Genomic DNA, 13,271 nt, shown 5'->3' on the forward strand with positions numbered 1-13,271 from the left:
GACACCAGTGCATTTAATTCCCATAGCTAGGACAGAACACAACAATAATACCATACCCTGTGCACTTTTTTCTCTCCTCAGACTCTTAACTCAGATCATAATTCTAACCATAACCATGCCCAGGTAACCAAAACTACATTAAGAAGAAATGTATTTGTCTTGTGTTATGAGCAACTGCCCTTCTTATCTATCCAGAAGCCATTCAAAACTGCCTCATCAAGCTTTTTTCTCCCAAATACCTACCGCAATCTCAGCTCTGATCCCTTCTCATCACTGTGGTTGATCTAGACTGGTGTAACAAGCATGGCCCTTCAATTCATCTTTCCCCAGACCATAATCTTAACAAGGGGACAAACCCAACACTAAACCAGAACATATAACACTGACTCTTTCCTAATCCTGCAGGAAGGGATATGTAGAAACAAAAACACCTCTCCTCTCACAGAAAGAAGTAAAACATCCCTTGGGTCCCTGCATGCAGTACTTCTGTTGCATTCAGGACTCGGGGTCATCTGGGCAGTGTCACTGGTGCTCACATGGATGAGCAGCATAGCCAGAGAGCTGGACACGCTTCAGCAATCTCCCTGCAACACCCTAGGACATCAAGTCAGGTTGGCAGATAGGTGCCCCCATCCTCCACAGGAGATGGCTTCTAAGAACTATCACCCTTTTTCCTTCATGCAGACACTTGATGGAGCTTAAGCAGTCTCTGAGGGGACATCTTCCTCCTCGTCTGTTCTCCAGGCCCTATACCCATTCTGCAGTTGCACAACCACAGACAAGGAGACTTCGTAGTGTTACCAGAGTGCCAAGTTTCCAGCCTCCCTCTTCTCACGAGTCTTTATCCACCACTCCTTCGAGAGTCTCTAGCTGTTCCACCTTCCTTGTAACATGGGGTTCAAGGTCTTTGTTCTGGAGGGTCTCTGTGAAGACCCCGTTTTCCTCTCACTGACCCTCCCCAGTGGCACACCTCCTCCCAGCGCTCTTTCACCCAGCTACCCAGCACCTGAAGAAGAGCACACCTCATGGCAAGGCCAACACTAATGTAATACTATATTACTGATATAGCAATAATAAACAAAGTCTTGATGAATCCAGTAATAAACTAGGTACTTCAATCCCCTTTTCCCAATCCTTACCAGCAATTCTAGCCAAGAATTAAGAAGAAATAAAATGCAGTCCATGGGTTCCTGAAAACACCAGAAATCTTTTTAATCCCTTGGTTTGCAGAAATTAAAAATAGCATTACTTTTGCTGTTTTCCAAAACAAAACCATAAGCCTTTGCCCTAGTGGTAGAGTTCCTACACAGACTTTTAATCTTTCAATGTCTTTTTTTTGTTAGGAATCTTGTTATTCTAGTGTAGTGACTTGTGCATGTAACTTTTGTGCTTTTCACTTAAATATTTTTGCCACTGTCTTTATGGGTTATGGTGTCAGTTACAAATTCTGATTACACTACAAGAATGGACACTTCATTGAAGAAGAATTTTCAAAAGCAAAAACACACCCTCAGTAAACCTCAAGGGAAGTTAACAGCATTAGTATGCATCCCAGCACTGATGCTCCACTCATTATTAAATCTGCAGCTAGATCTCACGATTTCAAAATCTAAGACAGCACCAAAAATAGGCACCCAAGGACACTACAAAATCATCACACCAGCCTGCCCTCCATCATTCTTCTCCATGAGCTGTGTCACTGCTGCAGTATTTATTTATCTTCTCACACAGAGCTGCTGCTGAGAGACATAACTACCCCAAAAAGTCACTTCCCTACTGGCAGGCAGCAAGAGAAAGCGGCGAAGGTCCACACTCCAGCACGCATCAGGGAAACCAGCTAGCTCGCTGCAACAGGCTGAGGCAGTGCAGCCAAGGTCAAGGCTATGCACCTGCTCTCCTCTCTGCAGCAAACATTAAATCACAGACACTCCTCTCCAATGAGCTTTTAAACTTAAACACATCAGTTACTTTTTTGATGCAAAGATGACATTGTATCCCTGCATCCCCACATAAACTGGTAAGTGCCAATGATTAAAGGAGAGAGAAGAGTCTTGCTGCAAAGCTTTATAGGCCACGTTCCTCTTTGCCTCCTAGACATAAACTACTGGAACAGAAAAGGTTTCTCGTAGCTTTTCCTGGCTGTCTGAAGTTCACACGTCCTCTTTTTAGGACTTGCCACAAGATGGCTTTTGACTGTCCAATGACACAGTGTGCACAGTAGCCTGACTATGGGAACTTGCTTAAGTTCACTTGGCTGAAGTCTGGTGCGGAATAATTCATGGATTCAAACCAATAAACAGAAGCAACAAGAAAAAAAAAAAAAAAAAAAATCAAAGCATTTGCATTTGTCAGAGTTTAACATTTAACTTCCATGTCACAATTAGCAGTTCAAAGTTCAAAGTGCTGGGAAACAGCCTTTTCCTCCAATTTTTCTAAGTACCTTATAAGGACAAGAATGATTGAAAATACTGTGAAAATAACTCAAACTACAGCCTTAAATTCCTATCCTACCCCCAAAGGCACAATGCAGTATCCATTTTAAAAGCAGCTGTTGAACAAGTAGCAAGAACAAGATTCTGATCTGCTAAGGGAAGAGATAGCCACCTACTATCTACTTCACAGTTAATGCAACCCAGTTTTTGCCACTGGGCAAAATTCAAACCAGACTGCAGCCACGTATAACCTTTCCTCTGCAGAGGGATCAACGACTGAAAATAAGCAAACAATCCTTTTAGATTCAAAGGAAACCTGTACCCTATCTGGGGAAAAAGCAAACAAAACAAAACATAAATGTAATATTTTTCCTACTTACAGGGAAAAAATCTTTTTAAAAAAAAATTAAAAATAAAAACCAAACCCTACTGGAGTTGAAGCCTTCAAAATGTGAAAGAGCTTATATGAGCCTTACCATGGCACTGTAGTTTACATGGACTCCCACTACCTTCTGCTTCAGCAAGATTTTAGATCCTCATGAACTCAAGGGCTTGCAGGGGGAACACCTTCAAATTTAATGCATTTTCTGTTTCAGATCAAGATCTGCTTATGTTCAGAAGAGGTGTGTTATTCCTATCAGTGCATACAGGCAGAATGAAAGGGCAACAGTTAGAAACCTCTTCATTTCCATATATCACCACCTCATGGGCATCAGGGATAACAGTGAAGCTGACATCTCCAGCTGTGCCAATGTTCTAAGAGTCCCTGGAAAAAAAGCAAGGACAGACTTAAGAGAAAACATATCCCCATCCCAAAATATCATAAGCTTTCATGCTGTTTTACCAGACAGTATAGTTATATCTTAGGAAGTGGGGAAAACATATTGACTATGTAAATAATTGGTCAGAATGAAAGCAGAAGATGTACCAGCCTTCACTCCTGAATAAGGAGGTCTTATTTCCTAGCAGGTCTTACAGCTATCTTGAACAGGCAATCACCTCTCCTACAGAAACATAAGAAATACTGCATGCCCATAATTCCAGGTCTCTGCAGTGAAACTCCTCATTCGCTCTCTGGTACAAAATTAAGCCATTTATTTAGCAGTGCCACATCTGTCAAGAAGAGGACCAACATGTTACGTTACAAAACATTACCACAACGAAAACAGTTCTCAGAAAAGGCTGGTGACTAAATCTCATTTGTAAGCATACACCATTTCCACAGTCAGATAGCAAAAGTTTAAAATCACAACATATTTATTAGGTCCTCTATTAACTTTCCAGGAAGAAAAACAGAGTCATTCTATAGTACCAAAAGTACTCTGGTCCAAGGACACCAGATCCAGGTATACAGACAGATATGCACGCATGTGTGCACTCACACCCCCAAACCCAATCATGTCTGTATTTAAAAACTGGATTCAAGCACTGAATTAAGTAAATTATGCAGTTCCATTTGAAAAAAAAAGTCCTTTGTTCTTTGCTGATGACCCTGTTAACAGTGCCACACGCTTGTCTGGAGGAGCTAGGCATTTTGGCAGAAAATGGCAAAAAAATTCACCTTGTAGAAAACACTAACAACTTTTCTATTCCTATTTTTCTTTAGCCTGAAATTTTGATGCATGTGGGCCCCATTTAGCTGTATTCCACCCTTGGCAATGAGCATCATCAACATACACTATGCTTCACTAAAATAAAGGAAATGAGATGCACATAAATATATTGAAATAATATTAAGTCTGAGACATCACCCCACAGGAAGGAAATTCCAGGTTCTGACAGACAGCACCCTGCATCATCTCGGTCCTTCCTCTAGCCATATGGTCTTCTAGGGAGCGTCCCTCACCCCAGGACCAAAGACTGACATGAACGCTGGCGATAGGCAGCTCCCAGTGCTCTGCACACCATGTGTATCACAGATCTATTTTTAGAGAATCCCAACTCCATATGTGAAGTCTTGCAGTCCCAGCAGACTCAGATAAATAACTGCAGGTGTTGCGATACTTTACATAACAGATCAAAAATGCCCTTCAATCTGTGGCTCAGCGTACATCCTGACAGACAACAGGGCTAGCTGCCCTGCTATCCCCTCTCTGGTCCCTCAAGCAAAAACTCCCTGTTTTCCTCTCCTAAGGCAGGCCCATGACATACCTCCCTGGAACCAGCCATGCTCCAGCTGTGCTCAGGTACCTTGGGGTCTCTTCTTCAGGAGCCTGATTAGCAGCCCCCAGGCAGCTTTCAGAAAAGATGGCAAGCTGCATTCAGCAGAAAGTACATGCAAAATGGAAAGGGGGGTGGGGGGGTGGAAGTAATTGGAACAGCAGTCCTCATACAAGTTTGCCTTCATCCCAGAGGTCTGCCACCCTGCTAGGCTCACCCTCAGCTGATACAAATTTCCAAGACACACCTTGCCAGTGACTATCTTGCCTGAAGTAGGTTGCCCAGAGACTGCAGGGTCTCCATCCCCTGATATATTCAAAACTTGGCCTAAAATGTGCAGCCTGCTCCAGCTGAACCTGCTCTGAGCAGGTTTTCCAACCTTCACTGTTCTAGGATATCCATGCATTAGCCTTGCGACACTCTGGCTGGAGGAGCACTGCAGAGGGAAAAGTTTTTGTCCTTGTAATAAAAGAACGACAGCAGGAGCTAGACAGACTTCACCTGGAGCAAATCTAACTGATCCCTGCTTCCAGATTCACCCGAAGCTAAGAAGCTGAAATAGCTTGTATGCCAGAAATGTCAAGTGAAATAGCCATTTTTTTAAAGGACAAATTAACTCCAGCACTTTACAGCCAACATTGGTTGCAGCTGGTCCTTTGACACCCTCCCCCAGTTGCCTCCCATGCCCCCCACGCTTGAAAAAGCTTCAGAAGACATGACAGCACACAACCTTGACTGACAGTCAGCAGCCTTGACTGGATGAGGCATCCCAACCTCAGGCAACAGACAAGTCAGGGATGAAGTGGGATCCTGCCCTGAGCAGGAATGAACCCCTTGAAGTCATCTCACCCCTACTTCACACATATTAAAAAAAAAAAAAAATCTTGAAAACTAATTCTCCCTGACCTTTGAAAGCATCCAAAGGCTTATAATAAACAACAGCCTCTGATATCAAACCCTGTCCTGCTGTTTGTTTGTGACAACATATTATTTTATTGGCATCTAGCCTCTAAACTCAACACCTGCATTACAATGCACGAGGTAGACAATTACAGAAGTGACAAACAAATGGATAACAGGGTAGGCATGGTTGCCAAAAGATAGCAGCCAAAATAAATGGCTGCATTTTCAGAGATACATAGCATGCAGGATTCAAACCAAAAATCAAACATGCCCAATGTATTATATTGACTAGTCACACAGAATTCCTACACATTTCAAGACCTCATTTTTATGGTATAATCCCCTCACCTCTGGAAGGCTACTTACTCATTTTATTAAAGCTCCCAGTATTCACATTCATGTCTAGTAGACCCTAACACAAAGCGTGGGGCAAGAGGCTCTTTAATGACATCAAAAAGCCATCAGAATCTGGCAGTTTGTGAGCACAGTAGGAAAAACAAAGAAACTACTGCTACTCAGCAAGTGTTTCCCATCACACAGCTGATGTTTATCGCTTCTCTGCAGAACTGCAAAGTTTCTAGCTGAAGAGCAGTTTAAGTCTTGCCATGCAAACCTCAGTGACGCACAGCAATAATTTTCAACTTCCCTTCAAATGCTTCTGCTGAACAATTTCGTAAGTTTGCCAAAACTTAGATGAGGGAGACAGACCCAAAGGACCAAAAAAAAAAGTTATTGTGGATATTGGGATAGGATCACTTCTTTAGCCTTCCCTGGTTGTCCATTCCTTCCGTAAATTTACCAGACTCTAGTGTAAAAGTGACCTCAGTAAGAAAGAATCATCAATAAATACCAGTTTCTTGATGTGATGTAACACAGTTATGAATACTATCTCTGGTCTTAATAAATTCAAGAATCTTGTGTAGGCTACTTAACATTTCTTCCCCCATTTCCCCAGCTAGAAAATGGAAATATTTTACTCCCATTCTTTCAATGTAGTTATCTGATACAAGTTCACTGGAAGAATGACTATGCTGCATCTTGCACAACAGGATCGTCACCTTCATCATAACTCCAAGGCTGTGCATCTCACTTCTAGCCCCACTTAGTCTACCACTGTTATTAAAGCAATATAATAAATAAATTTAAAGTATCTACCAATATGAATGGGAAAGTAAATCCCACAAGTTTAAATGACAAGCCAATTGAAAAGTCAATTTAATTTATAAAACTTAAGTTTTATAATGTTGTTATGTGGAATTCAGCACAGGTGAGCAAATTTCAAGTAGATGCAAAACACCAGTGGGCAGAAGCAACAGAGACAGAGCCAGCAGACTGGAACTTCAGCATTCCTAAGTGATTAATACTGACCATGAAGATTAAAGTGACCTCGTTGTACAAATGGAAACAAGGACAGAAAACACCAGGCATTTGAAAGCCAACATTTCCCGGTGACTAATAACACCCATTAAAGTTTCAAATGATCCCTGAATCCTACCGGAAATTGTCTTCTATGTACAATTTTTTACATTTGAGAAGTAAACTGTTGAAGAATAAAATAATGGTCTGATAGAGTATCATCAGCTGTTCTACACCAATAGCATAAAATTATGGAAGTATTACACTGATCTCATCAGTTTTTATTTTCAGCTACAACTAGTTCTTTTAAGTTGAAACTATTCACTCACCAGAGCCAGTATTACAGTATATCCACTGATCTCTCATCTGGGATTTATTCCAGCTTTCCACCAATTTCACCTATCATTCGTGTTATCATTTCTGAAATATTAAGCATACTCCAATCTGCAAAGCAGGCACAGCTTTTCAAGCACAGAAGAACGTAATTACTGCTTCCAAGCACCAACTCATTTATGCAAGCACTTAATCCCCAGGTTAGTAAAAGATGAGAAAGCAGGTGGCCCATAACTATGAACAAGCATGTATAAAGGTGAAATTACAGACAACTTTCTCTGCTATACTGTCACTTAATCCGAGGCTAAAGAAAATGTAAGCCAGTGTGATAAACTGCTGAACACACACGCTTTTACTTTGCCCACTACAGCCAAGATGAACCTGTCTGACAACCAACCATTCCTTACCCATAATTGAATGGATCTCAGAGTCAGCAATTGCTAACATTCAGAATAAGATAAACAACCTCAAACCACCCAAAAGAGGCTTGGGGCATGCTAACTACATAACTTCTGGGCCATTTCCATCCAAGATGAAGAACATTTTTCCCTTCCTTTGCAGTTCTCCAACACCAACACAAACAATGCAGTAAAGCTTCCTAATGTGCCTAAGTTGCCTAACTGCTAGGCTGGGCTTGAAGCAGAGCCCCGAGAAAAGCTCAGCCCACCCCAGTAAACATGCCAAGCACAGTCACATAAGGAGCATATTAGAAGAACACTCCCTAGCTAAAGAACAGATTGACTTAGGTCCAACAGCCATGTTTTCCTTAGGCCCTCTACTGTTGCTGGGCACTAGCCTGTTACCTATTTTTGAGTCAAACACTGGCTAGGCTTTCCACAGGCACCTGAGGGGAGGGCCATGATCTCTTCCTCCTTTGCAAGAAGGGACAACTGTCACTTCCAGCACTACTCTCCCACAGCTACACAAGCCCCAGCTTGAAGAGCAGAGGGAAGCTGGGTTCTGCTGCCAAGGTGGGAAGTCTCTGCTGTTCCCACCTCAGTGGCCAGCACCAAAGGCTCACAGACAGACTGCCTATGGCCAAGTCTATCCCAGCAAGATAAGCAGGGCCAGGACAAAGACCTGCACTGTTTCACAGAAATTCCCATCATGAAGTCATTAGTACAATCCTGGGATGATCTGACCTGTGCTCACCAGTACTCGCCGAGACAAGGATGGCTGGGGTTAATACAGGCCAGGGACTATCCCCAGGAGGCATTTTGGATGCAGCTTCCTGACTCTTGGAAGTCATGAAGGAAGAAAGGAAGGAAGAGAGCATTTAGCTGAAGGGACATGGGTCACCACATGCCAGTTGGCTTCAGACCAAATGGCCTGCTCAATTCATTAGTAACCAGCAAGTCCTTCTGAGGTTGCTCACAACCACATCAACTGAAGAAGTCAGAATTAAGACCAAAGAGAAGGGAGTATGAGACTGTCCAGCATACATCTTTTTCTCAGAATCAGGCTAATAAAGATTGAAATTAATTGATACAGGCTACCAAAAGAAAATTCAGTGTCTGCTTCAAACTCATTGTCTCTTAACCCATCTTTACTGTCACTCATAAGACTTCCACCCTAGAAATCTGTCCGAAGAATCCACTGTTGAATTTAAGCCCTTAAGCAATACAGACAGCATATGGGAGTTACAGAGATGACAATTTTTAAAAATTTTCATTCTCAAGACGTACATTTGAGTATTTTAGAATGCTGACTTAAGAAAATTTTGACGAAGAATGTAAGTGGCAATGAAGGAATGTAACTCTTTGACAACCTTCACATCAAGCTATCCCAGTAATGCAATGGCACGGGAACAACAGTAAACCCTGGAATTTATCTCTTGAAAGGATTCTGTCAGTAAAAAAGACTGAAATGCAAGATACTTCCAGAAATGGATTGTATTGTTTCACAGATACTGTTTCTGAGCTTCCTCTTGGTGCTTACTTGGTGTCCTGAATATCCCTGGCTCTGAAAAAGCTCAAGTCTTATCAGGGAGCTGAAGTGAACAGGACTAAACCTCTCGAAGGAATCGCTGCCACCTTACTGCTCTCTCTCTGAGGCAACTCAGAGCACCTACCGAACTTCCTTTTCAATTAACACTACGTTTTAGTCATTCTCATTTTATAAAGCTTGATGTTTTCAACAGCAGATTTTCCAGTCTAACCACACTTTGTGTCTGTGCACAACCCTCTTAAAAACTGAGAAGTATTCTTCTAAGAATCATAGCATATTTTAAGTTATCTTACACTGTTATTTCAAGAACAGTCACCACAAATACTTTCACACGATACTGCAGAGACCTTAAGTAAAGTAAGGATAATACAAGCAAGGTACTGAAAAAGTTGTAGAGCCAACCAATGCTCTGCAGAACTTCAAAAAAATCCCCAGATTTATTCTGCACCTCTACAGCAAGAGGCATTTCAGGATACACCCTGCTTCGGTGATCAGGTCCGATCTTACAACTCTCACTGCGTTTTATAAACACCAAGCTTAGCTCAGTCATAGTCCATATGTAGGGCCTGATAGTATCTACCTTTACACACATCTGCTAAGATGAAATCCAAACCAGCAAAATTCCTACTGATACAAACGGAAGCAGAGTCATGAACCCACACACAGGTGAGTCTGTCATTCACCCGCTATCATACACCAGTTTGCAATTCCACAGCCACGTTTGTGTGGCACACCACATTTGGGTTGATATCACTGCTTTGTGGACGCTACCTTCAAAAAAAAAAAAAGGCCAAAAAGATCCATGTGCTGATTATACCAGCCACTGATTTTCCACAAAGATCTGTAGATTACTTGAGGACAAAAACCAGCCATGTTCCCGGAGCACACACAGGAACACCTAACCCTGACTGCTTAGTGACACTTGAGTATCAGTGATGTGACCGGGGGGAGGAGTCCTCCTCACATCCCTGTATACAAAATAAAACTTTATTTACTTTTTAAGTTAACAGGAGTCTCCCTGCTGACTTGCGTGAACTTTGGATCAGGCCCTACAGCAGTTCCTTATTTTACACAATTACAACACTTAAAATCTGGTTTGGACCCTTCCAAGCAATTCCTATTCCACCCAACATTTATGTCAGGTTGAGAGAGCAAAATTTGTTTTGGTTTTTTGCCTTATAAATTAAGGCAGATTGACCAGTTCTCAAATTGGTCTAATTCCTCCACCCCGACACAGATTTGATCTCCACAGCTGCCCCCATGCTGTGATTTTCTGAATACATCTTTGAATCCCATCTTTCCGACTACAGCCTTACAACAATGCTCCTTTTCAATGCCCATCAGCACCTACCCCAGCACGCCTGCTCTCCAGCCCTGGCAAGGCCCGACCCCTCTCCCCACAAAGCCCAGTTTTACCGGCCGGGGAGCCAAACACCACGCTCCCACCCGGCTCTCCGCACCGAGCCACGAGTTCTTCGTGGCTGCGGTTGTGGACAAACGCCAAGGCGGTGAATATTGCCAGGCTCTGAGCCAGCTTCGCTCGAAAAACCTCATCTCCCTGCCACACCGCCCAAAGGCAAAGCCCCTTCGCTCCGCCGCGTGCCGTGGGGCTTCCCCGAACACGCGGGTCGCGGGGCCGCCCCCGGGGACACCCCTCGTCCCTCTTCCCCGGCGTGCCAAAGCCCGACGGCGGCTCTTCGGCTCCCAAGGGTGGGAGCTGCGCCCTCAGGGTGCTGCTAGCCGCGGCGGCGGGTCTCCCCCGGCGGCGAAGCCGGGCAATGCCTCCCGAGGCCCGGTACCTGCGCGGCGCGGGGGGCGCGAGAAGCAGCGGCCAGAGAAGCGGAGACACCCCCTTCGCCGGGCACGGCCGCGCCTCAGCTTCCCCCCCCGCCCCCGAATCCTCTCTCCCCGCCGGGTACAAGCAGGGTGGAAACCGAGGGCTGGGACAGCCAGGGTGCCCCGCATCGCCCCTCTCTCCCCGCCCTTACCAGAGGGCGATCCTGCTCTTGGGGTAGCGCAGCCTCTCGATGCAGCCGAGGAGGTGAGGCAGCGTGTGCGCGGCGTTGCGGGCGATGATGGCCAGCAGCACGGTAGGCTTCTGCAGCGCCGACTCGGGCAGGGGCGGGGGCTCGGAGCTCGGCGGCGGCGGCGGCTCCGGGGGCTCCGGGGGCAGGCTGGCCCCGCAGCCGCTCAGCAGCAGCAGCAGCAGCAGGAGGAGGAGTAGAAAGAGGGTGGGGGGGGGAGCCCTGGGGGCGCGGGGCCCGGCGCACGCAGCCATGATGGGCGCGGGGAGCCGCGCCGGCAGTGCGGGGCGGCCGCTACAGCGCCCGCCGCCGCGGGGACGACGACGCGCCGCACGGAGGAGGAGGAGGAGGAGCGGCGGCGGCGCCGCCGCCGCCTGCCCGCCCGGTCCAGCGCCCCCGAAGCGGGCCTTCCTGGGCAGCGCGGCCGCCGCACCTCCCCCGGGCCGGCTCTCCCCCGGCAGGCTGCCGGCCAGGGACGACCCCTCGCTGCTCGTCCCCGCCCCGGAGCGCGGGTGGGGTGACCCGCGTGGGAGCCGCTCACCGCCGGCAGGCTCCAGTCAGCGCAGCCTGGACGCACCTGCGTCTTGCGTCCCGGGAAAAGTTAGAAAACCTACATTTATCCACCGCGTTTTGGGTTTGGAAGAGCCGTTTGGCAGCTCCCGTTGCAGCCTGCCCTCCAAACGCTGCTGCGAGTGCAAAGAGATCTCTTAGCTTGCTGCTTACGTGAACATTTCACCCTCATCCTTCCCGCCCGTTTTATATCAACAAAAGTATTTCGCAGGCGCCCCCGGGACGACAGCGCGAAGCAGCTTCACCCACGGCGGCCACTGCACGCTGCGGAGGGATGCGCGGTGTCCCCGCTGGAACGTGGCTGGAAGGTGAAGAGATTCTCTGCACTTCACTGACTCGCCCGCCACGGAAACCTCCCCCTCCATGGACCGACGACAATTTAACAACAAAACTAATAAAACATGTTACAGCAATTAAAATTATTTGCTCGAGATCTTAAAAGCGGTATGGTAATCACAGATCTCTTAGAAGTTAATAGGATTTGGGCATGTTAAACCCTTATCAAGATAAAAACCCTAATTAAGGGCTCCATCACTGTGTATGTGGTTTTTACTGTGGGTAGGTAGCTCCTCCAGCGTGAACAGATCCACTTTAAGTAGGCAGCACCGTTGTCTGCCTGTGAGACTCAAACAGGGGGAAACATTTAGCAACCGAACAGTTGTTCATTAATTATTCATCATCTCATTGTGAAGTGTTTGCAGCCCAGGTAGCTTATATACAGAGAGAGAGAGAGTTCATGGTGGCAGTGTTGTTTATAGAATGTAAGTTATCACCCATACCAAATTCTGTTGTCTCAGTCTCCTGATCAGATGACTCCAAAAAGCTAATACAAAAAGGAACATCGTAGGAAATCAGTAAATTTTAGCAAAGAATCTCCGGAGATTGAGTCATCTGCACTAAAATTTGAGAATCTTCTGCAGTTTGTGTCTTCCTGAACAATTAAAATACATTCCTCCTGTTTGCCCTTCATTACACCTTCATAATTGTCCTTCTAGAATGATACATTAATGAGGCTTTTCTTACATAGTTAGTTTGCCACATGTTGCTTTTATGCTTGGATTCATTAACCAACTGGAAGGAGCAGCTTTGTGGTCCGTATGAAGTGATTAGCGTTTTTCAGGAGCCAGCCGATTCCACATGCACATAATGCTGCTGTTGCCCACGGGAACCACTCGCGTTTGGAGTACGGGGACTAATGCTGCTGAACTATGCTTGACGTGGAGGGCTGGCAGGCGGCTTTTCCCACCCACTGGATGTTCAAGCTGGGTCACAATCCTGTTTTTAGGAGGCTGTGTGACAGCTTCAGGAGAAATACGCACCTGCACCTCTGGTAACTCCTCTCTGCCCATGCCTCCTCTGCGGATGCAGGTGCAGCAACAGTTTCCCCCCTAGAAACAAAGGAAGACCTGTGAGGCAGAGGCTGCGAAGCCTCGTCTTTGTCCTATGTGCAAAGCAAAGCCTAAAGGCGTGATCCAGTTATGTGTTACTGCAGTCAGCATGTTTGTGAAAGGTTGAATGTGCTTTTCAGCCTGTGCAGGTCTTGATG

General features: G+C 45.7%; 1 protein-coding gene across 2 annotated transcripts in view; it reads right to left on the minus strand.

The window, feature by feature from the left end:
- Positions 1 to 11,561, minus strand: part of COLGALT2 (collagen beta(1-O)galactosyltransferase 2) — a 63,247-nt gene extending 51,686 nt beyond the window's left edge. For both annotated transcript variants that reach the window (XR_012633766.1, XM_074908300.1), the window contains exon 1: positions 11,120 to 11,561. Coding sequence is in view for 1 of the 2 variants with exons in the window: in XM_074908300.1 (XP_074764401.1) it covers positions 11,120 to 11,409 (290 nt within the window). In the remaining variant the exon portion in view is untranslated. The remainder of the gene's footprint in view (positions 1 to 11,119) is intronic.
- Between the last annotated feature and the right edge of the window lie 1,710 nt (positions 11,562 to 13,271).

This window comes from Athene noctua, chromosome 5, assembly GCF_965140245.1.
Source record: "Athene noctua chromosome 5, bAthNoc1.hap1.1, whole genome shotgun sequence".
In the NCBI taxonomy this organism is placed as follows: Eukaryota; Metazoa; Chordata; class Aves; order Strigiformes; family Strigidae; genus Athene; species Athene noctua.